Below are 26,082 nucleotides of genomic sequence, written 5' to 3'. Positions count from 1 at the left end.
TATTCAGGTTCTGCGTTAGCTGTCGCGGATTACATATAATTGAGTTTGTTGCATTTTTGCCTGATTTTTTAGAATGTTGTATTTGCGAAACACTTTATCTCATTCATTTTATTTATGTAAATTGCCCTAATTATTCTATTACATAGTTTATAGTAGATTATTTTAATTTGAAATAGAGACAATAAAAAATTAACTAATATTATAAAGGCTAATGATTAAATTAGTCCTTAAAAAATAAATTATTCGTTAAAATTGTTTCTGAATAATATTTTTAATCAAATTAATCGCTAAAAATTTAAGATTAATCGTGTTTGTCCTTCTATTAATATAGTAACAGTTTCCGTTAACAATTAAAACGTTTAATTAAATGATAGACCACTCCCCAAAAAAGACATCGCTCTAATTCATAAGAGAAGAATGGTCACAAAACCACCCATGACCATCACTGAACTTTATAGTTTCAGAAGGGCATAAAGGGTTGATCATTTTCCAACTTCAAATAGAAAACACGTTTAAAAAGTTTTCAAATTTTCCGAGCTTTCCTTTTCTTTGATTTTGGCTTAGAGTATTTTGGTACTTGTATCTACTGATGAGTGGGATCATTGCATTTTTGAATTAATCCATTTAATTTGTATTTTAAATATTTTTATTTTTCTCAATTTTAAAATTTTTATTTTTAATTCTTTTCACTCATAATTAATTTATTATTTAACTGAGTTTTACACAAATTAAATAAAAAATTATAAAAATATTAATTTATGTATAAGTAGAGATCAGCAAAAAAATGTATAATATATTTAAAAAAATTTGAAATTTAACTTTTTTATATGCAAAAAAAATCAAAATAAAGTCCATCAATACTCTTACATCTATAAGGCTAACAAAAATATATAGATAACATATTTGATATTCTTTTTATTCTACTATAACGCTTAAAATCAATATTCTCATAAATAACCGATATAGAACGAAAATAAGATTTAGTTGCATAAAAATACTTTATATAATTAAAAACTAAGAATTTAAGAATAAAAATTGAGATTAAATCATATTTTATAGACAATTCATTAGCAATCACATTCTCATTACATTGTTCTATCACATATGAAAAATAATCCAGCAACTTAGTCCACTTTGTATGCCTTTTGTTCAAGATCCTCTATTGTTGCATAATGATAAAATTTGACTTTATTTGCATTTTTTTGTTTAGTCTAATAGAAAAGTGTCTCATAGAAACTTCAGGATCCTTTTTAACATTAGCGTTAGTCATCAAATTCAACAACTCCTTATGGTACTTCATTACAGATTTTGATCCTTGTTTCAACTTATGAACTTTTTTAAGAAACTCCTTATGCTATAATAATGGCGTAAACTGGATCCTTAAGATTTTCTTTATCTTCTCCCAGTTATAAATTGGACTTTTTTCATACCTTCTTCTAGATTTTCCTAACTCATTCTACCATATACGAGCATTGTTGAAAAATTTAGCTTCTACCACTTTAACTTTCTTTTTCTCTGATAGGATGTGACATGTAAAAATCAACTCTACTTTCTTTTTCCATTCGAAATATGTTTCAGCATCATTCTTTTCTTTAAAATTTGGAATTTGAATCTTGAAAATATTTTTCGCATATGAAATTCTATTATCATCACTATCATAATTCTCAAGCCTCATTGTGTTCTGATTTGGAAACTTGAAAAAGGATAAAAAGGACCTTACAACGCTCTTCTCGCGTATGCTGTTCGAATTAGTACACTCGTGTTTGCACTTAATTTGTAGTTTTTTCCTCTTTTGAGCTCACCACTCTTGTCTTTTTTTATTTTTGGATTACTTTAATAAGTTGCACTTCAAAAATTAAAGAATTGAGACACCAAACTAAGATAATTTGAATGATAGAGACTTTTAATTGGACAAAAAAAATAAAGTACGTGACAAAGGAAAGAAAAGAATAAAGCTGTGTTTATTTCTGAAAACAGGATAAGACAAGACACTAAGAATAAGACACAAAGAATAAGGACACAAATTTTGGTATTCTTGTATTATGTTCGGTGATAAATTAGAACAAATTATGAAAATCTATTTTATTCTCATTTTTTATTCAAAAAATTTGAGAAGAAAAATATAATAATAAAAAATATAATTATAAAAAATTAACAAAAATAATGAAAAAAATAAAAAATAAGTTGTGTCTTTTATTAATATCTCTATGACTTTTATGTCAGGATAGACATAAAATATACAAATTTAGTCTTTCTGGATATAATGTCTCTCATCTGTCAAATATAATTTTGTGTCTCTATCTCAGTGTCTCATTTCTATAAACAAATGTAACCTAAGAGAGATAAAGGTTGCTGAAATTGTTTTAATCCCAATTAAAATACAAAGTAAATTGACACAATATTAAAATGTAGATTCTGAAAAAAAAAAAGAGAATTTTGAATCACAAGTGCCAAATTAATATGAAATAGATCTAGAATATGGATTCTAAAATGTTAAAAGCAATAACCTTGTAATTTAAAAACATCTCTTCTTCTTTCGTTCTTTTTTTTTTTTTTTTGAATTTATATTTTTTTTTTCAAATTCTCCTTTTTTTTATGTTTAATTTTTTTTTAAATTTTTTATTTTTTTTAATGTGACTCTAAACAAAATTTGGAGAAACAAAAGATAAAACAAAGAGACTAAATAAAAATTCTAAAACGTATAGATAAATAAGAATTTACATATAACCTATAACTGATATCAAATAATAAGAAAATACGGACGGAGTTGAAAGAATAAAAAAATACACAGCAAAAACATAAAAAGATAGGTAAGAAAATAGAATAGATATAAAAAGGAAATTTTTCTACTAGACCTTTAAAAAAACTTGTTCTTAGCAACTTATGTCACTAAGAGAAATTCCCTACTAAACCTTTAAAGAACTTATCATTGACAACTTAGATCAAAGGGTGAGAATTGAAAGAAACTTACACAAATAATTACTTTAGGTTGAATCCTTCAATGAGTATAAATAGGCACCTAAGCTAAACATAAAGCAACTAAAAATTTTTATTCATCAAAATTTAATTAGAATGAGTCACAAAGAGTGTTTAAATAAGCACCTAAGCTCAACCTAAAGATGAGTCAAATCTTTTTAAATACCTAATTTGAATTTAAATCTCCTAAAGATAAAATAACTAATTTAAATCATATTTGATCTTATTAGAATATATCAGATTTGATTTAAATTTAAAATATCTAAAAATACTACTAAACAAATCAAAACCAAATCAAATATTTAACAAATCAGATTAAAATAGAAACTACATAAATTCAAAAATAATTGCTAATTTGTGTCTTTCATTGGACTTGAAAAATACTATTGGATCTTTTACTGTGCTAACTTAGTTCAATGGACTTTATGAGTATCGTCATTTTTAGTACCATTGTTTTTTAGATGAACTTTTGATCTCCTTAAAGTTCAAGACCGGTATGGTATAATTTTTTCAATTTTCAATTTTTTGAACATGATAAAATTATCATTCTACCTCTTAGCTCTAACATGCCAAATATACTCTTTTGAGCAGTGTCAGAATAAATGTCCAATTATACTTAAAAAAAAAAGTCTCTATTAGTACAGGAAGCTTTTATGAGTCGAATTAAATTGAGTTTAAATAGATTTAAATTTCAATCCGATCTACTTTAACGATCTAAACTCTAAACTTTATTCTAAATTGATCCAAAATAAATCATGTTAAATCAAGTTGATCTGATACATAATTAGTATATACAATTTTATAAATTTTATATAACAAATTAATAAAATCTCATCTTTAAAAATTAAATTTAGTAAATATTATATAACATTTATATCAAAATAAGTTACTTTAAAGTAAAAACAACATTATACAATATAAAAGATGTTATTAACGTAAAATATAATTTTAGACCATATTGGTTTGGTAAAACTTTTTGGAGAGGTGCTTGTGCTTTTTTGTGTTTGGTAAATTAAAAAGTCTAAGTGGTTGTGTTTGTAGCTTTTAAAAGTTAGGGATATTTTTGAAAGCACATAATAAGGAGCTTTTTAAAGTTGGATTGTACTTTTTAAAATTTAAAAGTCTAATATAACCTCATATGTTAACTAATTTTTAAATTTAATACTTACATTTATGTCTATTATAGTATTTTTAAATTTTAAAAATTATTTTACCAAATGCAATTATTATTGCTTGTGTTTATTGAAAGCTATTTTTAATTTGATTTACCAAACATAAATATTATAACTTTTATAAAGCTATTTAAAAGTTAACTTTTATAAGTTACTTTTAAAAAATAAAAACTTTACCAAACTAAACCTGGTCTATTCGAAGTCTGTTTGAAGTACAAACTCAATCCAAGAACGCAACAACATAATAATCGGCAAAGCCAACCTAAATAAATATACTTCGAATTTGGATTTTAGGCCGACCGAAATCTTAAACACTCTTAATTACTATGATGGAATAAAATTTTATTACCTCTATCCTTATAGTTTTAAAGCGGGTAAGCTGGTACTTATCAAGTCGGTCTTGAATAGCCTCCCCATTTATTATCTGAGTCTGTACAAGATGCCAAAAGCAGTGGCAGACAAGATTATTGCATTACAAAAGAATTTTATGTGGTGCAAGGAGGACGATAACTCTGGTATACTTTTGGTTAAGTGGGAGTTGGTCCAGGCTCCAAAGAAAGCGGGGGGATTGGGGGTTGGTGATGCAGTGCTGAGGAATACAGAGCTCCTGTTTAAGTGGTGGTGGCAATTTTCTAAGGAGGAGTGCCCGCTGTGGAAGAGGATTGTTTGCTCATGCAACAAATTGAACCCGGATGTAATGCTTCCAACTTAGTCTTTAACAGGAGTAGGTGGGCCTTGGAAGGACATTTTTCAGCTAAATATCAAGGAACCACGGATTTGTGATAAAGTGGTTAGTGGCCTGGCAATGGAAGTTGGAAATGGGAAGAAAATCCGGTTTTGGGAGGATAACTGGGTTTTGGATGGTGCTCTGAAAGTGAGTTTTCCAAGACTTTTCTCTGTTTCGAGCCAACAAGGTTGTTTAATTGGGGACTGCAGATTTTGGAATGGGCTAGAGTGGATATGAAATTTTCAATGGAGGAGAGAACTGTTTCAATGGGAGATGGAACTTCTCCATCAACTCCATGAGAGATTAAGGCCAGTGAAGCTGTCAGCTGAGCGCGAGGACATTGTGATGTGGAAGTTTGACAATAAAGGTATTTTTTCTACGAAGTCCATTATACAGGTCATACAATCGGAAACGTTGTCGGAGGAGATCACGAGCTATAACTTCACAAGTACACTTTGGAAAGGTTTTGTACCTCTGAGCTTTTTGGGTGGTTTGTGCTAGTTGGTAGAGTTAACACCAAGGAAAGGCTGGCTAGACTAGGAGTCCACATTCAGAGTGATAGCGCTTGTGTGCTGTGTACTAAGGAAACTGAATCGGCTGAGCATTTATTTCTTCGGTGTGAGGTAACATGGCAGGTGTGGTGTCATTGGGTGCTGTCGTTTCGTCGGGAGTGGGTAATTCCTGGAACCATTAAAGATCTGTTTGAGAGTTGGCGTGGCATGCACAATAGACAACAAAGGCAGAAGGTGTGGATGACAGCGTTCTTTGCAGTGATTTGGAACATTTGGTTGGAACGTAATGCACGGATCTTCAATAATACAAGGGCAAGTATTGAGGGAATTCAAACCAAGACGGTGTTGAGCTACACAGAATGGTGTGGGTGGAATCCGTTGTGAGTCCTGTTGCCAATCCTAGCCTGTAAGAAACGTGTTGTGTGTTCTGGGTGTTGCATTGTATAATTATTTTCCTTTCTATGTATGCTCCACTTTAATGTGTTGAGCTTGCTTTATTTCAAAAAAAAAAAAATAACTTTTTATAAAAAAAAAAGTAAATTATTAAGTAATTAATATATGAATTTAATTTTCATATACGGTTAGAATAAATGAGTTTTACATAAATAATCAATTATATATTATCACATTAGTAAAAACAAATAATTTTTATATTTAGTACTTAAAGAGTTATCTAAACACGTAAATATGATTAAATGATTTTATAAAACTCAAATACTATCAATGCATTAAATTAAACTCTTAACATATTAACTACGTTAAATTAGGAGTAAACCACCAAACATATTCTTGAATTATCAAATGATCGAGAGAAAAATTTTTTAAATTTGTTAATAAAAAATACTCTCAAAATATTTTTAAAATATGATAAAATTAATAAGGTTTAATTATTTTATTGGTCCTTATAGTTTTACGAAATTTTTAATTAAGTCCTTATAATTTTTTTCCTTTTAATTTGGTCCCTGTACCAAATTATTTTTCAATTAGGTCACTCTTAATATTAATTAATTTAATTGTATAGGGACTCAAGTAAAAAAAATAGTGCAAGGACCCAAATAACAAAAAAAAAAAGTTTAGGGACTCAATTAAAAAAAAATTGGTGCAAAGACTCAATTAAAAAGAAAAAAAATATATAAAGACCTAATTAAAAATTTGGCAAAACTATAGGACCAACAGAATAATTAAACCAACTAATAAAAAATAAATATATTTATAAATGACAAATAAATTTTATATTTGGACAACGAATAATCTCTACATACAAGCGATTAGCGCTTACAAGTCTTACAAGTTCTTTACCCTCAAACGCGCGCGTCTTGTGGCATGTATGTTTCACGTGCCTGCTTAACAGACTTTTAAATAATTAACGCGCGAATATATAACTTCCTTTTTTCAAAGAATTTCGTTTCCTTTTTCAAATTTCTTGCATTCTTTGTTTGATCTCGTTCGTGCGTTTTTCTCTGCCTTTTCATTCCTTGTTTGCGTCCGTTTCTCACTGGTTTCTCATTCGTCATTTATGTGTGTTTCTCTCTCTGTTTTCTTACTTCGTTTTTCTCGATTTTTATGGTTTCTGAAATTAAGCTTTGAAATCGTTTTGAAGATAATGGGTGATTCAACTTCAGATTGTCAGCTGAACCAGGGCGAAGTGGATTTTGAATTCGAATCGAATGAAGTTCCTGAGGTGTGATTTAGTTCCAGTTAATTATTGAATATGAATTTGATGCAGTTAGTCCTTTATGATTGTCTAGCTAAATAATGCGTGAATATTGACTGTGAAATTAATGCGTGAACATTGACTGTGAATTGAATCTAATGTACTAGTTTTGATTAATTTGTGCATTTTATACCAGACGTTTCGGTGTAGATCAGAACTATTTGGGTATATTTTAGGAAAGTTTGGGTGTATTTACAATTTATGCCTTTTCTTATTATTTTAGTTGAGTTGTTGTCGTTGGGTGTAGATCAGGAATATTTGGGTGTATTTTATTTGAATTGTTATTTTTTTATGACGTGTAGAAACTGTATAGTATATCCTTATTTTTAACATGGTGCATTTTGCAGCCCCTCTGTGATGTTGATGACCACTTTGTTCCCAAGGTTGGAATGACTTTTAATACCCTTGAAGATGTTGTAAAATTTTACAAGGACTATGCGAAGGCTGCAGATTTTTCTACAAGAGTTCAAAGCACAAATAAGAAAGAAAACAAAATTAAGAATCAATTGATTACATATAACAGATAGGAAAATGGAAATCTAAAATATTTCCGACTGAGAAGACAAATTCCACAGTTGGTTTAAATTGTCCTGCAAGAATTTATATACACATATTGAAGGATGTTGGTGCTTGAATCATTTCGAAGGTCGTGTTCTATCATTCACATCCTTGCTGTCCAACTCAAGCAGAGTTGCTCAAACAGCACAGGGAACTAAGCATGTCCGTTCGTCGTACAATAGAGAATAACGAGAAAGCCGGTATCAGATCAAGTAAAACTTACCAATCATTCATTGCGGCAGCCGGGGGTCACCGCGAGTTAAATTTTATCGAAAAAAACGTGAGGAATTACATCACGAGAGAAGTGCAGAATGTTTCGGAACAAGAAGATACAAAAGAATTCGGAAAATACTTATTAAGAATGAAAGAGAAGAATCAGAATTTCTTTTTTGAGCTCGAACTCGAGGACGATCAGTCGATTAAGCTTGCTTTTTGGGCGGACCCAAGGAGCAGAGCTATTTTTGAGTATTTCGGAGATGTTATTTCATTCGACACCACCTACAATACAAACAGGTAACATGCTGTTCTGGTTTATGATGCTGAATTAATGTTGTTTTATGAATTTGCTGCAGAAGTGTAAATTGGAGGTTTTTGGGTGTATAGAATCATTATTTGGTGTATTTTGTTGATTTTAATTCTGTTTTGTCGCAATCTATTTCAGGTATAATCTGGTTTGTGGTTCTTTTGTCGGGGTGAATCACCACGGTCAGTCAACACTTCTTAGATGTGCTTTGATGAAAAACGAAGATATTGAATCATTCAAATGGTTATTTCAATGTTGGCTTCGTTGCATGGGAGGAAATGCTCCGAAAGGGATACTCACCGATCAATGCGCGTCAATGAAAAGGGCTATAGAGGCTTGTATGCCTACAACAATTCACCGTTAGTGTATTTGGCACATCACAAAACAGATTCCAAGAAAATTAAACGACTACAAGGGACACGCAGAAATTGAACAAGAAATAAGTCAAGTTGTTTGGAACTCTCATAGCAAAGAATCATTTGATAGGAATTGGAATGATTTTCTGTTGAAGTATGGTCTTGTGGACAACAAGTGGCTTTCAGATAATGATGCTTAAAATCTGCAGCAGAGGTGTAAATTGCATGTTTTTGGGGGTAATATATTCTGATTTGAGTGTATTATGCAGATCTTTACGAAGACCGTCATATATGGGTTTCAATTTATCTGGATCACCACTTCTTGGTCGGGATGAGAAGCACACAAAGGAGCGAGAGCATGCATTTATTTTTTTAACAAGTTCATTATCCGGAACATCTCACTTATCCAAATTTGTCAAACAATACGATAATTGCCTCGGAAGCAGGGAACAAACAGAGAGAGAATCCGATGCTACAGATTTTCACACCATCATACCATGTGCAACAAAATCCTCCATAGAAGCTCAGTTTCAACATGTGTACACTCACCAAAAGTTTAGAGAAGTCCAAGCACAATTCAGAGGGAAGGAAAATTGCATCACAAGATTAACAAACTCTGCTCTAGGCTATTTAGTATACGAAGTTGGAGAACAAGTTTTCAGCTCAATATTCAACAAGTTTATGGTTACTTACGACTCAGTAGCAGCCCAAGTGAAATGCCAGTGCTTATTATTCGAGTCAAGAGGGATATTGTGTCGTCACGCCCTAAGCGTGTTAAGCTTTGAACGAGTAACCCAAGTGTCACCGAGATATATATTGGAACGATGGAGCAAGAAGGTAAAGAGGCGACACACACACATCAAGAGCAGCCATGACGAGCCACTGTTGGAGCCAAGAAGCAAGAAGTTTGATGAATTGGTGTTTCGTTTGCAAAATATATGCGAATTTACATCAGAATCCGAGGAGCTAACTGTCATTCTGCACCGTGCCTACGATAACGTCATGGTTGAGATGGAAAAATTGAAAGTCAAAAGAAAGGGGACATGTTCGTTATCTCACGAAGATGCCAACTTGGAATCCGTTAATGAGCTTCAAAGCCCTCCAAGGGTTCAAACAAGAGGACATCCAAAAAATAGGCTAGGTTCAAAGTTGGACAAACAGATTACAAATGCCTTAAAGAAGAAGAAAACAAAAGCTCTAAACAAGGTAAAAGTCATGTTCTTTAAATAGGTGGTGATTGAGTTTAATTTTCTTGTTAATATTTTTGCTAATATGTGAGCTTATTATTTCCAGTTAAACCTTTTTGATGTTGCATCAGTGGTGCAACCAAATTCCAGCCAATATCACAGACATGTTATGAATTATCAGTTCAGAGAACCAGCAGCAGGGGATAGCTTTTTGGGTGTATAGTAACAGGATAGGGGTGTAATGCTCAGTTTTTTTGGTGTATTTCTGAATTTTCTTATGTTTGACATTTTACATTTATATTTTTCAGATTCTGCTGTTTAATGTTAGAAATTATCGTTTTGTTAATTTTTTAATCGTTTAAGGGTTAGGGTTTAGGGTTAGGGTTTAGGGTTTAGGGTTTAAGGTTTGGAGTTTTAGGGTTTTAGGATTTTGGGTTTTAGGGTTTAGGGTTTAGGTTTTAGGATCCAGCATCAGGGGATAGAATTTTGGGTGTATAGTGGAATTATTTGGGTGAAAATTCAATTTTTTGGGTGTAAAAACTATTCTGTTAATATTTTTTGAGATGCTGCTGTTTACGTTAGAAATTAGTGTTTTGTTTAGGATTTAGGGTTTAGGATTTAGGGTTTAGGGTTTTAGGGTTTTAGGGTTTAGGGTTTAGGTATTAGGATTTTAGGGTTTATGGATTATGGTTTAGGGGTTTAGGGGTTTAGGGTTTTAGGGTTTAGAGTTTAGGGTTTAGAGTTTAGAGTTTTAGGATTTAGGGTTTTAGGGTTTAGAGTTTAGAGTTTTAGGGTTTAGATTTTTAGGGTTCCAGCATCAGGAGATAGAATTTTGGGTGTATATTAAAATTATTTGGGTGTAAAATTCAACTTTTTGGGTGTATAGTAGTAGGTTTGGGTTGTTTTCCTTCATTTTTTAGAACCTGTAATATAGAGCTTTTAAATACAGCAGAGACAATTTAATTATGGAAAAAAAATTATAATAACACTGGATTATATTCGCAAAATTTTACAATAAGTGTTCAAACTATTTCAACAATACATAACACTTAGATTAACCTCTGTCAACATCATAAGAATCTATCTGACAATATGGACTCAACAATAGTGAGGATAGCTTGGACAATCTTACTGCATCACTTCCCCTAATGGCTTCAACTTTGTCTTGATTCATTTCATGGAATAGAATCCGGGAAGCAAATTCTACTCTAAAGTGGTCCACCTCCTCCTACAGTTTGAAAGAATATTCTTTTTAATCAACTATGTTAATTTACTAAAGTAATAGAGAGTTATATAGTTTTAAACACAATTACCTGAGTCCAATTGTCCCATTCATACTTCCCCCTTTTAACATTTTCAGGCTGAATTATTTCAAGCCAATTGATTACATAAATGGCACAATCATAGCTGAAAAACAAAAAATAAATTAGCAAATTAATATAGGAAAGATTAATTTTCAGAGTGAAAGATTTATACCTTATTTTTTGGCTTGAGATGTTAATGTATGGTGGTTCAATTTCATTATCCTTTTTCCTGAGAGGTGCCCTCCAGCATATACCCTCATTCTTGAAATTACATACCCCTAAAAACAAAAAACAAAGCAAAATATAAGAATAAATTTAATAAAGAAATACACCTGAAGGAGCACAAACATACACCTTATATTAAACAGAAATACACCCAAATATTAAAATACAAAACATAGAAACAACTTACAATGAATTTATTTAGCTTCATTCTAGCTTCGGAGGGACATGTCTTGTGATACAGGTCAAGTATATAAAATTTTCTCTTTCTTGCATCAGCCACCCATATCCACCAATGCTCTGAATAGCAGACAGGTGCAAAAATCTGAAGCATGTCCACATTGAACAGTGCTTAAGTTTAATTGGCACATAAGCAAAGAATTGTGATAAGAAGCTTTAGAAATGAAAACTTACATATGGATGTGATGCTAATTTTTTGAGGTCCAAGAAGGGTATAAACATTGGTAGTCTTTAACCATAAATGGCTTTTTAGTTTTAGGCTGTAAGAATTCCTCATCTGGATGATTTTCAATGGCCATGTTCTGCAACATTTGTGAAACACCAAATGAAATATTTAGTACACCCAATAGATTACAGAAATTCAACCAAACGATTACAGAAATACACCTAAATAATTACAGAAATATACCAAAACGATTACAGAAATACACCCAAACGATACCAGAAATAAACCCAAAGGATTTAAGAAATACACCCAAATTTCGTTGAAGTACACCTTACCACAATATCAAGGGGGAGACAGTATATTTCTTCTTGAAATCTTTTAATGTTTTGTTAGTTAAGGATGAGACACATGGCAGAAACAATCTAGAAAAAAAATCCCAAATCAATTTACATCAATCAACATTGCAGTTACATTTTATGATAAAATCATTGTTATTCCAATATTACCTTAGCTTCTATATGTGTAGCAGCTTTCAGAGATGCAAAGTGAAAGTTTGATAAAATGTATCGATCTTGGGCTTTGAGTGTACACACAGAGTCATACTCATTAGTGCTTCCATCTCCATATGTCTTCACACGTGTGGCTCAGACGTAGCATTTCTCTTTCATTTCAGCCGACATCTCGTTGCTCTTCACAGGAATTTCAAACTTTTCAAAAAATTTTTCGCCACTCTGCTTTTCAATCTGTGGTCTTTTACCTTCTGTCTTCACCCCACTGTTTGTAATTTTTTCCACTAGTTCCTCTAATTGTTCGATTAGTTTTGGTGTTTCAAGACTTTTTGCCCTCTGCCCCTCTTGCGTCGCTGCTTCTTCTTGGCTTGAATCAGTCAAGTCAAGGCTGAATAATGGCATCGGACCTTCTTTAGGTATGTACGATGCTATCCGGGCCATCATCATCAGTGCAGCAGTATTTTTGGGGCTGGATTACTGCGTGTTGACATATAACGTACTATAAGAATAAGAATAGATGAATGATATTGAAAACCAAATTTTATTGTGCTGAACTTACATTTTAGATGGAGCTGGTGGAACCGTGGGTGTGCTTTCATCAGGTTTCGGGGGTTGTGGAGTGCTGCAGGGTTAGATAAAAGAAATCATGTTATAAAAAAAAACCAGTTACAGATCAATTGTGAAGATATACACCCAAATAAGGACAATATACACCCCAATAATAACCAAATACACCCAATACCATTTCTTACGTTTCTGTTCTTTCTTCACTAATTTTCTCTCCTGGAGACTTTGCGGGGGATGGTTCAATTGCTGGCACAGGGGTTGTCTGGGATGGCCGGACATAAACTTGAATCGGAACTCTAAACAAGACAAAAATAAAAAGTTAAGAAAGCTCGTGAAAATTCATGATCATAAGGTTGAAATATACTTGTAAAACTCACATTGAAAGCGCTTCAGTTTGTGACTGTGTCTCCACCGACACAACCATCATGTTTTGTTCAGCTGGATCATTGGCTGATTTTTCTACCAGACTCAACCTGAGATACACCCAAATAAAGTCAAAATACACCTAAAACATTGAAAAGAAACACAGCCTTTGTTTTTTGAGAACTTACGTAGTTGCAGTTTTTGCTTTTTTTTTTCTGCCTGTTTTTTCTTGAATAAAACATTAAAGAGCTTTTTTTTTTCTAAAAAAAATATATGTAGAATTAGAAGCAGAAGGTAAAAAAAGATAAAAGCAACCAGTATTAGAAAGAGAAATTACATGCTATCCGCCGGTTTGTTTATGCTACTTTGATCTATTTGTCCTTAAGACAAAGGATCTTTCTCACTTCCTAAGTTCACCTCCTGTATTCTAAGCATAGAATAAATATCATTCAGTAAAGATACCATATAGTTAAATCAGGATAACAAGATTTTATCAAATAAAGGTTCTTACGTTTCGGATGAGTCATAGTGACCTTCTGTCGATGGCAGCAGAGCTCCCTTCTTCCTGGGAAACAAAAAACAATGATCAGCAACCAAAACACCTTAAAATTCCTACTATACACCCAAATATAACAAACTCCTGTGCAGTAGCTTTTTCATTGGTTTTCTTCTTTTTTGATTTTCTTAAGAATTCTTGTAATACTTCAGTTTCAAGTTCAGATCTGACTGTAAATGCATAAAAGAACATGTTAACAAATATAATTTTGATGATAAACGGTAATATAGCTTTACAAAGTATCTTACCCATCATAGGATTGAGTTTGTTCAGCAGACGAATCCTCAACAACTTGCTTTCTCTTTTTGGATTGCGCCCTGGAAAAAAAGTATGAATCAAAAAAATAAATAAAATTGATGATAAAATACTATCCAAAGCAGTGCTTACTTTTTGGGTGTTCTCTGAATTTTTTCTTTGTTTTTTATTTTTTTATTGGTGATGTTTCTTCACTTTTGAAAGTTAATAAGAAACACTCTGTTAATACATGAAGTTTTGAAAATAAATGGAAAAGAAAGCGATGATAATTTTAGAATATTACTCATCATTTGATTCAGTTTCTGAATTGGAATCCTCCTGAATCTTCTTCCTTTTTTTGGATTCCATTCTGGAAGGCAAACAATCATTAGTAAAAACACCCTAAAGTGACAAAATACACCCTAAAAGTGACAAAATACACCAAATATATTACTTACTTTTTGGCCGTTCTGGTGGGTTGTTTCCTTTTTGGTTCCTCTGAGTCTTCTTCAGTCTCAGACTCAGAGGAAGAATAGACTTCAGTTTCAGATATATCACTCTCAAATGATGATGAACTTGCCTTGGTTTTTTTTGTTTTTCTTTCTTTTCTTTTTTCTTCATTTGTTTCAACTTATTTTTTGTTTCTGCTTTCTTTACGATCCCCTGAAACAGTAGAAATGTTAGTTTACAGCATCTACATAAATAAAATACACCCAAATCAGAGAAGATATTTTGTTCATTTACCATATGTCCATCTATTTCTGCCCTCATCCTTGCAACCAACTGTTCTCTATTCTAGTTGCTAACCCAAGGCAGTGTAGGTTTTTCTTCTCATTTCTTGTCTTTATTTTTTGCCAGATGAAAATAGATTATCATCAAGGCAAAGAGGTAGCCGTCAATTGATTTCTTCTTTTTCAGACGGAAATTAGTTATGCCTTTGATGATGAAATTCAGCACATGGGGTCTCCAGTTGCCCTTGGTTATTTTGTCCATCTTAAAAATTAGAGCTAGGTGCACAGGAGAGATTTTGTTTATTGTTGTGGGCAACAAAAATGCCATCTGAATATAGAGGATGAAAATCCTCTTGAACATCAGGCGATCTTGTTCATTTTCAACACCAATACTCATCATCTCATCAGTCAAATTCTTTAGAGTCTTCCCCTGGAATCTTCTAAAAATCTATTTGTTCTCTTAAGAAAGTTCCTTATAACTCACTTTCTCAGGAAATAGATCTCCTACAAAAGAGAAAATAATTTATACAGCAAATCACTTAAAATACGCACAAATATCAGTCATATACACCTAAATATCACTCATATACATCCAAATATCACTCATATACACCTATGTTTGTTTCTTGATTACATGATAGCAGAATAAGATATTACGAAGAATGGAAGTATATAGATTTTCTGTAATCAGTTACTTGATACATTGAGGCCAAAGGCAGCCCCCTATTGTGCTGGGTTTAATTCTAAGGGAATCATAGGTTGTTTCGAGTGTGTTTTTGTCTAAATTAAAGGAGTTAGCCAACTCCTTTAATAGTTTATGATGCACCCTCATCGGCGGGATGTGCATCAGTCCACCAAAACCTAATTTCCGAACAATCGCTTTCTTTGCCTCGCTCATATTTTCAAATTTTTCACTCAACAATCTGGTGGCACACTTAAAGTCTTTGGTTTGCTATAAAAAAAAGCAAAATTAGAGCCATTAAAATAACATATATTTATATTAGAAAAAATTGACTTGTTCTAAGATATATATTTGTGCTTACATTGTATTTTTTTTCCACCTTAGTTCTTGCTTGCCATTTTTACTGCAACGAAAAAGAGATGCTGTCAATAGATAAAAAATACACCCAAAAATCAGAGACATATACCCAAATATTAGTCAGATACACCCAAATATCAGCTACATACACGCAAACCTAGTCTCATAAACATTTTATTTTTTCAATGAAATAAAATTAAATCAGTTCAAAATCATATTCAATTCAACCAAACATGCATAAAATGACACTACAAGGTTAAGCACAATTAGAACAGTACCAGTTAGATTTCAAAACTCCTAATATATATATATATATATATATATATATATATATATATATATATATATATATATATATATATATATATATATAATATAAGTCCTATACACCTCTATATTTTTTTGGATTATATAACATTATATGAGTTCAGAAATATATTTAAGTTCAAAATGGCAAAATGCCACTAGAAGCAACAATCACATGCCAAGTCCGACATATACACAAAAAAATCTTCCATATACACCCAAAAATTATTTAGAAGAGGAAGAGTCTTTCATGTAAGTATGCACAAACCTACTTAAAAAACATGTAAACATGTACAAAACATGCACCAAAACAGATCAAAACACACGTTAAAGCATTCACTAGAAGTACGTGAAATAGCGTAAACGAAGAACAGTGTCATCAGAACAGTAATATGAGATCTAAACTAAGAACAGTGAAACAGAGAGAGAAATACTTACGATATAGTGCTTCGATTTCATAAAATAGAAATGTGAAATAACTAGAAGAACAGTAAAACAGTACCTTGAATAATGTTTCTTCGTTCTTTCTAGTGATTTTTTTATGGAAATTTGTATTTTTTCTTCTTGATTTCTTCTACTTTTCGCGAGAAGTTAGAAGGTTTCTTCAGAATCATAGTTTGTTACGAATGTGGCTTGAATCTTGATCGTTTGGGTTTTGATTGAGGAAGAAGAGGAAGAGTCCGTCATAATGAGCGTGTTTTGAAAAAACGCAACGGTTGATTAAGACGCGTGCATTTATGCTGGATTGTAGAGAAGTGTAGTGCACGTGTTTTTTCTTGGACTTGGGCCAACTTGTATAGCTTGTAAGTCAAAAAGGCTTGTATGTGTAGCAGGCCTGATTTGACAAACTACTTGTCATATTATCTAAAATTTTGTGAAAGTATTGAATAACTATTTAAGAAAGTGCACGTAAAAAAGAACACAATTCGATCTCTAGACTTAACTTGATTTCTTAAAAATATTATTAGTTATTTAGAAAAAAATACTAAAAATATCTATTGGCGTAAAATTATAAAATTTAAAAAAAAATTTTTAATTTTTAATTATACTTACAAAAAATTATATTAAAGTCTAATCTCTAAAATATTTTTTTAACTTGATTTTTTGTTGTATTTTAAAATATTTTAACCGTTTTTGGTCGTTATAAAAATACTTTTGTCAATAATTTAAATAATTTGAAAGATTATTAGTGATTTATTTGTCCGTAATTTAACAATTCGAAAAATTATTAGTGATTTACTTTTAAATTATTTAAAAATTTCAAGTTTTAGCCTGTTAAGGTATTCTTATCAAACCCCTTTTAATTAAAAAAAACATGCAAAAGAAACAAAGAAGAAAACTCCCTCTAAATTCCATCCATGTATCTGCTTTCTATTCCACCGTTTTAGAGGCAGCTGCCATTTTGAATGGAATGCTCTACCGTTACTGACAAACTACAGATTTCCTGCTTCCCCATTTAATTATTATTAGAAATTAATTACAATTATTTTATTGTTGTCATTAACTACCTTTGTTTCCTTTGCTTCTACACGCTTAAATAAAATAAATCTCGTCTATTCTCTTCTAGCCTCCATATATTATTTCGTTGAGTTGGCCTCAATCAGAGGTATTTGATTTGACTACCTCTTTTGGCTGGCTTTTCAATTTCATTTTATTTGTTACTCTCTTGTTTTTTCTTCTAGCTGCTATATACTTATGTAGTTGTGGTGTTGTTGTGCTATTTATTTATTTATTTTCAAAAAAAGTCACTGCAGACTTTATTTTTTGGGTAATGTTTGAAGGCTTGAAGCCACTTCAGTTCATAGAGCTGAAATGGCTAGTTCAAGTTAGGGTCTTCTTTTTTTTACCCCTATTCTCTGCATCAGGCTACTGTTTCATTACGTTGGGTTCTGTAAATTTTCTACAAATGGTTCTATTCGGTTTTGAATTTTATAAAATGCTTTGAATGAAAAGAAAAAAGAAGAAGGAGGAGGAGAAACAAATGAAATTGGGGTTTCCATGGTGTTTCAAGAACAGTGGGGGAATCTTGCCCATGATAACGGAGGTACAAGATTTCTTCTTCTTCTTCTTCCTTCTTCTTCCTTGATTTTATTTTATGAAAAATCTAAGGTTCATTTTTATAAAATTTGTGTTTTAAATGTTTTCTTCTTCTTCTTGTTCTTTTTTAATGAAAAACTAAGGTTTATTCTTTCATTCTTATAAAATTTGTGTTTTAAATGTTTTCAAATTAATGAGATTGCTGAATATATTAAGTGTGTTTGTTTCCTTGGTTTGTATAGAAGTCTATGTTCTTTGACAAGCTGGAAAACTTTTCGAGCTCTTGCTTGTTCATATTTATTTCCTCTTCATAATGCCTGCAATTCATGGCTGCAGATAAATTCGCTGCAATTTTCAACCTAACGTTAGATACTTAGATTGTTGGACCCTTTGATGGATAAGAAGAGATGGTTATGGAAACATAACTCTTCCAAGAAGGGTCCTGGCGAAACCGATAGCTCTGGATCAGTATCATCTCATTCTGAGGTTTGTGTTAAGAGTTTGGTTCCTTATTGAAATATTTGCAAGGCCTTTTTGATGTCTCATAAGCTGATTACAATGTTTAGATTCCTATTTGGTTCCTTTCTTGTATGGTAAACTTGAGATTCCTTGCTTGTTACCTTATTGCATGAGTTTAATCATTCCACTTAGTGGAATGCTAACAGAGCTTTTCAGTGGTTGTGCTTTTCTGTCTCTTGTTTTGTGTACCCTCATGTGACAAAAAGTGATTCCTTCAAGAAAGTTTTTGAACTAAAGCCCGGTGGCACAACTAATTGTTCCCTTTAGATTTATGCTTTAAGTGTAGCCATGGGGAAATAAATTAACTCAAGGTGATGATTTTTTGGCTTTCTGTAGTTCTGTTTCTAACTCCCAAGCTCAAAAGATAAAAATTACATATAATTAACCAAATTGATCCATAAGGAATTTCAGATTAGACATTTTGGTCCCCAACAAATTTTTATTCTTTGAAAGTCCTCATGAATTACTTTTGTCGGACAGATTGGTCTTTGTGTCATTTTGAAGAGGGTCTTGAAGTGTATTTTTTGAGGACCTAATTGTCTTATAATAATATTTGTTAGGGACTTATTTGTCTAATATGCATATTGAAAAATTGATTCAAAGCGATTCTGGGACTAACCTATCCAATGAGAGGAATCCTCAAGGTCCTTTAAAAAATCAAAATTTGTTGAAGACTAAAGTGTCCGATCTAAAATTTTCTGGGACCAAATTGGGTGTTTACTTTAAAATTATTTATTGAGTAAAGTAACAATTAGATCCTCGAAGATTTCGACCTAGAACTAATTAGTCCTTGAAGATAAAAAAATTACCAATTAGGTCTTCCACGATAGTAAATGGTGGACATGTATGTCCTTTCGTCAATGGATAGTGCAAAACGAAACAGAGTTGCCCATGTATTTCATTATCTATAGTGGTGCATGTCCTGTTGCTGTCACCTGAGCATGGAAACCATATAGTTTTGGACAGTGAAACATTCATTATCTTTTGAATTTCCATATAACCTTTATCAACTGCTCTTTATTTATCACGAATCCTACTAAAACCGGTGAAGTTTCTCTCCAAAAATCATTATCTACAGAACAATTTTTCATAAATAAACACGTCACAGTAGTTAACGGTACATATAAGCACCATTGTTAAGTTTTACGTGATGAATTGATAGAAGGACATAATGTGTTTACCGTTTACTATCGTGGAGGACGAAATTGATACTGTTTTTTCTTTGGGGGCTAATTAGTCCCGAGTCAAAATCTTCAGGTACCTAATTGTTTATTTCATTTTTTAATTTTGACATGATTTGTTTGAATAAATCACTTGAAGGCATCGCTCATTGATGATTCAGGTTTGATGTAGCCATGCTCACTTATTTGAAACTATGTTCTCATTTTGCAGCCAGTATATATAGTAGCCAGTATATAGCCCCATTTTGATATATGTTGAGTTCATTGAATATGCTCTATACTATCATATAATTTATTTATGCCTTTCATCTACTGGGAGTAAATTTTTTATCATGATTGTTTCGGGCATGTAATGCCATCTTGATATATTAAATTAAACTAAATTCACATAGAGAATAAAGTTTGTCTAAAATTTTTATCCTTTATTCTGGTAATTCTAATAATTTTGCATTGTTGAAAGCAGGAAGGATCGAAGGAATCTCCAAATGGAAGTAGCCTGTCCCCTGCTGTCACCTCAAAAACCGCAGCCTGGGCAAATGATGCAAATTGTCCATTTTCTAATGAACAATTGCCTGTAGAAACTTCAAAACCTCTATCTACTGCAGGTATGATGAACGATGGTTTGCTAGAGAAAGATGAACATGGAGAAAATGAAAATATAAAAAATGTAGAGGAAGGTTATCTTATGTCGAAGAAGCTATCTGCAGCGCTCGTCAATGTCAATACCAAAGAAGATTTGGTTAAGCAGCATGCGAAAGTTGCTGAAGAAGCCATTGCAGGTACAATTAGTGATAAGTAGATATTCCTCTATTACATTGGAGTAATTTTATAAATAACAGACGAATATAAAATATTGTTCGATTACCATTCCATCCTTGGCTTTTAGATATGCATTGTTGAATGCCTTGTGCCTACAAAACAATTCAGCAGCTGCTAAATTAGCAGCAAATTTAACAATAATTCCCTCTTCACGTTGGAGGATTGGGATTGAAGGACTTTTGGGAATCAAGGTTAAACTTCAATCGGAATGGTATATAGATTAAGCGGCACATGTAAAGACTTACACTTAGACACCAATAAAAAAAAATTTCCTATTATTGTTTCTTGGTATACCCTCTCTTCTCTTCCTCCTGCTTTTGGATTCTCTTTTAATTTGATTTTTTTCAGGCTGGGAAAAGGCTGAAAATGAAGTGTCATTTTTGAAGAAGCAACTTGAAGCAGCAACTCACAAGAGTTCCACTCTGGAAGATCGAGTCACCCATCTTGATGGTGCACTTAAGGAGTGTGTTAGGCAGTTAAGACAGACAAGAGAAAAGCAGGAAGAGAATATGGGTGATGCAATAGAACAGCGGACTTGTGACTTGGAATTGGCCAAAATTAAACTTCAGAGAAGAGTTTCTGAGCTCCAGAGCAAATTAGAGGCTTGTAATGCCAAATCTTCTGTTGATCTTGAATTTTGTCACAAGGTTGAGCTTTTGGAGAAAGAGAACATGGCTCTCCGGCAGGAACTCTTGGCTCAATCAGAAGAGCTGGAAATGAGGACAATTGAGAGAGATTTAAGTACTCAAGCTGCTGAGACAGCTAGCAAGCAATACTTAGAAAGCATCAAGAAAATAGCCAAGCTGGAGGCTGAGTGCCGGAGACTGAAGAGCATTGCTTCAAGAGCTTCTGTAGTTAATGATCATAAATCTGCTGTTTCATCCTCATTTTGTGTTGAGTCTTTCACAGACAGTCAATCAGACAGTGGGGAGCAACTTAATGCAGTTGAGATTGATACCCACAAGACAACCTGCTCAGACCCGAACAAGTGTGAGCCGAGTTGTTCTGATTCATGGGCATCTGCATTAATAGTCGAGCTTGATCAGTTTAAGAATGAAATGTCCCGACAAACTCCAACCAATTCTGTTAAACTTGATCTCATGGATGATTTTCTTGAAATGGAACGACTTGTTGCATTGCCTGAGACCAAGAATGAAAGCCATGTCCAGGAGTCAGTTGTTGACGATCACTGCATTATTGAGAAAAGCTCTCCCGGAGCACAGTTTGAGATCATGAATAAACAAATGGATGAACTAAGAGAGAAGTTAGAGAAGGTTGAATTGGAAAAAGCTGAACTAGAGATGGCTTTGATGAAAAGTGAAGAGTCTATTAAGGAGTCGCAGCATCAGATGAGTTACACAGAAAAAAAAGTGGAGGAGTTGCAAGAGGAACTTGAAAATGCCTACAAATCAAAAGAAATGATAGAAAATTACCTGATTAGCATGGAGGCAGAAGCTCAAACATTATCAGCAAAGGTTGATGTATTAGAAGCAGAGGTAGATAAGGAGAGGGCCGTGTCGGAAGAAATTGCGATGAAGTTTAAGGTGTTGGAGCAAGAGCTACAAACCAAATCTGCAGAGGTTGACGTATTAGAAGCAGAGGTTAATAAGGAGAGGACTGCATCTGATAAAATGGTGACCAAGTGTAAGGACTTGGAGGAAAAGCTAAAAACTAAATCTGCAGATGTTGACATATTAGAAGCAGAGGTTAATAAGGAGAGGGTTGCTTCGGATAAAATCATGACCAAGTGTAAGGACTTGGAGGAAGAGCTAAAATCCAAATCTGCAAAGCTTGACTTATTAGAAGCAGAGGTAGATAAAGAAAGAGCTGTGTCAGAAGAAATTGCAATGAAATTTAAGGATTTGAAGGAAGAGCTAGAAAGCAAGAAGCAGGAAGAGATACTTAGATCAACAAGTAGCTCTTATGCAGAAAAGAAGATAAAGCAGGTTGGTCATCATTTACTACTCTTAATTTCCTATTATCTAAAAATAGCTGGTGAACCTCGGAGGTGCCACAACCGTAAGGTTATTGCGTCTTGAGGTGAACTACCCTCTCCAGACCTCACAAGGTTGGTGGGGAGGCTTGTGCACTCGGCGCATTGTCTAATTTTTGCTAACTGAGGAGCCAAAAGTGGAAAGATTGAAGAGCTGAATTCATTCAATGGATTAGAAACTTAAACATTTCATTATCTTTATAAAATATTCCACTTTTAGCTCCGTAACAAGTTCTATGGACACTCGCTAGCAAAACTTTTTACATAACTTGGAGGAAGTAGTTATATATATATGCGAGTAAGTTCTTGAACACTAACTCATAATAAAACCACTTTTATTGTGAATATGTGTAAGTTTGAGGTCATGGAATGGTGTCTATCTAAGACTTTCAAATTCTGGCCAACGCATGTAATGTATATGATCTCTGCTATGTCAGGAGGATCTAGCTCTGGCTGCCGGAAAGCTTGCAGAGTGCCAGAAAACAATAGCTTCCCTGGGGAACCAGTTAAAATCCCTAGCTACACTGGAAGATTTCTTTATTGACACTGCTAGCATTCCAGCAAGTCCGTCGCTTGTTGCTCAAGCCAGTGGCGAGTTATGGAAGCTGCATTCCAACGACACATTTTCACCGAAAAGAGATTCCAATACTTCAGGGTTGGCTGTTGGGAGCTCTGGCCAATCCTTAAACAAAAACGAAGAGAGCTTGCCGCCTTTGTCATCTTCATCAACTTCTTTGGCTGCCCTCACACCAAACCATGTCGGTTCTGAGAAGAGTCGAAATGGTTTTGCAAAATTTTTCTCTAGAACAAAGAGTGGGATCAGATTGGAAATTTAGTTAGTGAAGATACAGTGACTTAACTGACAACTGTAGTGCAAGTCATTCTTTTCTAATGTTGTAAGAGATTGGTCTTCTAATTCAAAGAGCAAATTTAACAACACTAAATTCTTACCAAAAATACATGGCGAGTGCTATGGTGTAGATTAGGAGTGTATATTAAAAAACCAAAATGTGGTTAATATAACCATATTTTGATTAACCAATTTAACAAAATAATTTTAAAAATATATCCATATTTTTTAAAATTGGTTAATCAAAACCAAATTTAAAAAAATCGGTTTTTAACCAGTAACTAAAACCAAAACTAATTTTAAATTTTTTTTTTAATTTTATATATTAAAAATTTAATTTTTAAAATATTGGTGTTTTTAGAGTCTAAAAACTGGTTTTTTGCTTCAAACAGTTTTTGTCCAAAAATTATTTTATTATTTGAAATTTTTACGAAGGACAAAGAAATTCTTGTCCAAAAAAAGGGACACTTCAACCCTCAATCTTTTTATTTTGGGACAATACGATTCCTCTGTTAAATAATAACAGAAATTAGTTTTGTAGGGGATTTTATTTGTATTTTATAGGGGTTTTAAACTTTCACAAAATTCTTTTCAACAATATAACCAATTACTACCACTACCTTCTTCATCCTCGTTATTATCACTCCTACCTCTATTATTTTTATTGCTTTATCATCATCATTATCTCCTCTTCCGTCATTATCACTAATACTAATATTATCAACATTAAAGTTCTCTTCTTTCATTTCTTATTCGATGTTATTTTTTTCCTTAAAAAAGTATTTGTACTACAATTACTTTTTTTCTGCGGCATCATTTTCATCAATAGTTTTTCTTCACTTGACCACCATTGAGGAAGGAATTTTTCAAAAAAAAACTTATTAATAGTTTGTGTAGGTTTAAAACTCCCACAAAATACAAATAACCCCCCCACCAAAAACTAATTTTTGTTATTATTTAACGGATTTTTTAACAAAGGAATCGTATTGTCCTAAAATAAAAAGGTTGAGGGTCGAAGTGTCCCCTTTTTTTTTACAGGAATCGCTTTGTCTTTCGTAAAAATAGACAAGGATCGAATAGGGTGTTTACTCATTTTTCTATTTAAAAACCAATTATTTTTTTAAAATAGATTTTTATTTTTATAATTAGTTAAAAATCGGTTTTTAAATTTTATAATTGGTTAATAATCAATTTTATCATATAAAATTAATTTGGTTAACTAATTAAAATTAAATTTTTGATTAACCAAAAAATAAGTTTAATTTTTAGATTAACTAAATCATGTACAACTTTAGTATATATAAAAAATTTCATCTACATCTATAAATGACACTTGGCGAGAGTTGAGATTGGTTTTGTGCTATTTTTAAACATGATGGGAGACAATTTCCGGACATATAAAACCCAATACAACTTAGGATCGCAGTCTTGGAGGTCCCACTGCCGTTTGTATTTATTGTTAACACACCTAATTAGTAGAATAAAAAAAGCTCTGCATACAAGTCATTAGGGCTTGTATGCTTTACAAGTTAATTAACTAATAAAACCCAAAAACGCACTGCACGGGTTACGTCACATACACGCGCTATATAAAGATCCCGCATATATATAACTACCAAATTTAAAAGATTTGTTTCCTTCTTCGTTCTCCTTATTTTCAGATTTGCTCGTTCTTCTTCTCGCGCGTCTTCCCCTGCTTCTTCTCGATCGTTCTTTTCCCCTCTTTTCTCACTGGTATGTTCTTCGTCATTTACGTTAGTTCCTCTTTCTGCAACTCTAGCTTCGTTTTTTATTCAATTTATTGTTTTCTGAAATCAAAGTTTGAACTCGTTTTGAAGATTCTGGATGATTCAACCTCAGATTGTCAGCTGAATCAGGGCGAAGTGGATTATGAATTTGAATCTAACGAAGTTCCTGAGGTTTGATTTACATGCGATTACTCTGAATTTTGTTGCAGTCATTTGTATAGCATTGTGTAGCTGAATAATTCGTGGGTTTAATTACTCTGTTGGTCCCTATAGTTTCGTGAAATTTTCAATTAAGTCCCTATACGTTTTTTCTTTTTAATTGGGTCCCTGCACTATTTTTTTTCAATTAAGTCCCTCTTAGTAGTAATTGGCTTAATTTTATAGGGATCCAACTAAAAAAAAAAAATTGGTATAGGGACCTAAATAAAAGGAAAAAAAAAGTGTGGGGACCCAATTAAAAAAAATTTTGGTGCAAGGACTCAATTAAAAGAAAAAAAAGTATAGGGACCTAATTGAAAATTTCGCAAAACTACAAGGACCAACGGAGTAATTAAACCTAATTCGTGAACATTGACTGTGAAACTAACACGTTAACATGAATCTATGGATTGAATGTAATGTATTAGTTTTGATTAATTATCTGGAACTTATAGCAGACGCTCGGGTGTAGATCAGAACTTTTTTGGGTGTATTTTTGCGAGAAGTGTGGGTGTATTTACAGTTTTTGACTTTTTCTGTTATTTTAGCTGAGTTGTTGTCGTTCGGGTGTATTATATCAGACATGATTGGGTGTGTTTTTAGTTTTTGACATGGTGTATTCTGCAGCCTGTGTATTTACAGTTTATGGTTTTTTTGTTATTTTAGCTGAGTTGTTGTTGTTCTGGTGTATTATATCAGACATGATTGGGTGTATTTTTATTTTTTGACATGGTGTATTCTGCAGCCTGTGTATTTACAGTTTATAGTTTTTTTG

General features: G+C 32.5%; 2 protein-coding genes across 7 annotated transcripts; both read left to right on the top strand.

The window, feature by feature from the left end:
- Positions 1-5,148: 5,148 nt before the first annotated feature.
- LOC112763326 (uncharacterized) lies at positions 5,149-5,771 on the top strand. Its single transcript, XM_025809026.1, has 2 exons — positions 5,149-5,242; positions 5,377-5,771. The coding sequence occupies exons 1-2, from the start codon at positions 5,149-5,151 to the stop codon at positions 5,769-5,771; spliced, it is 489 nt and encodes a 162-aa protein (XP_025664811.1).
- An 11,485-nt stretch (positions 5,772-17,256) lies between these two features.
- On the top strand, positions 17,257-23,455 carry LOC112764806 (filament-like plant protein). Of its 6 annotated transcripts, none has more exons than XM_025810595.3 (5): positions 17,257-18,006; positions 18,336-18,485; positions 20,163-20,478; positions 20,867-22,464; positions 22,949-23,455. In XM_025810595.3, exons 2-5 carry the CDS (start codon positions 18,393-18,395, stop codon positions 23,345-23,347), a joined length of 2,406 nt encoding a protein of 801 aa, XP_025666380.1. In that variant the 5' UTR covers positions 17,257-18,006; positions 18,336-18,392; the 3' UTR covers positions 23,348-23,455. The 6 variants fall into 6 exon arrangements, with proteins under 6 accessions (XP_025666380.1, XP_025666382.1, XP_072078982.1 ...); XM_025810597.3 differs by having other exon boundaries at positions 17,291-17,568; XM_072222881.1 differs by having other exon boundaries at positions 17,428-17,568; positions 20,160-20,478.
- Positions 23,456-26,082: the final 2,627 nt, after the last annotated feature.

Source organism: Arachis hypogaea, chromosome 17 (genome assembly GCF_003086295.3).
Source record: "Arachis hypogaea cultivar Tifrunner chromosome 17, arahy.Tifrunner.gnm2.J5K5, whole genome shotgun sequence".
Lineage (NCBI taxonomy): Eukaryota > Viridiplantae > Streptophyta > Magnoliopsida > Fabales > Fabaceae > Arachis > Arachis hypogaea.
Note: the sequence above shows the minus strand (reverse complement) of the source record. Positions and strands in the feature narration are given on the sequence as shown.

Excerpts from the sequence above, each read along its gene's own strand:
- LOC112763326 (XM_025809026.1), top strand. The coding sequence starts at position 5,149 with ATGGAACTTCTCCATCAACTCCATGAGAGATTAAGGCCAGTGAAGCTG. Across the intron at positions 5,243-5,376 it reads GTGGAAGTTTGACAATAAAG|TTGGTAGAGTTAACACCAAG; the intron begins GTATTTTTTCTA and ends GGTTTGTGCTAG.
- LOC112764806 (XM_072222881.1), top strand. The coding sequence starts at position 18,393 with ATGGATAAGAAGAGATGGTTATGGAAACATAACTCTTCCAAGAAGGGT. Across the intron at positions 18,486-20,159 it reads CAGTATCATCTCATTCTGAG|CAGGAAGGATCGAAGGAATC; the intron begins GTTTGTGTTAAG and ends CATTGTTGAAAG. Across the intron at positions 20,479-20,866 it reads TGCTGAAGAAGCCATTGCAG|GCTGGGAAAAGGCTGAAAAT; the intron begins GTACAATTAGTG and ends GATTTTTTTCAG.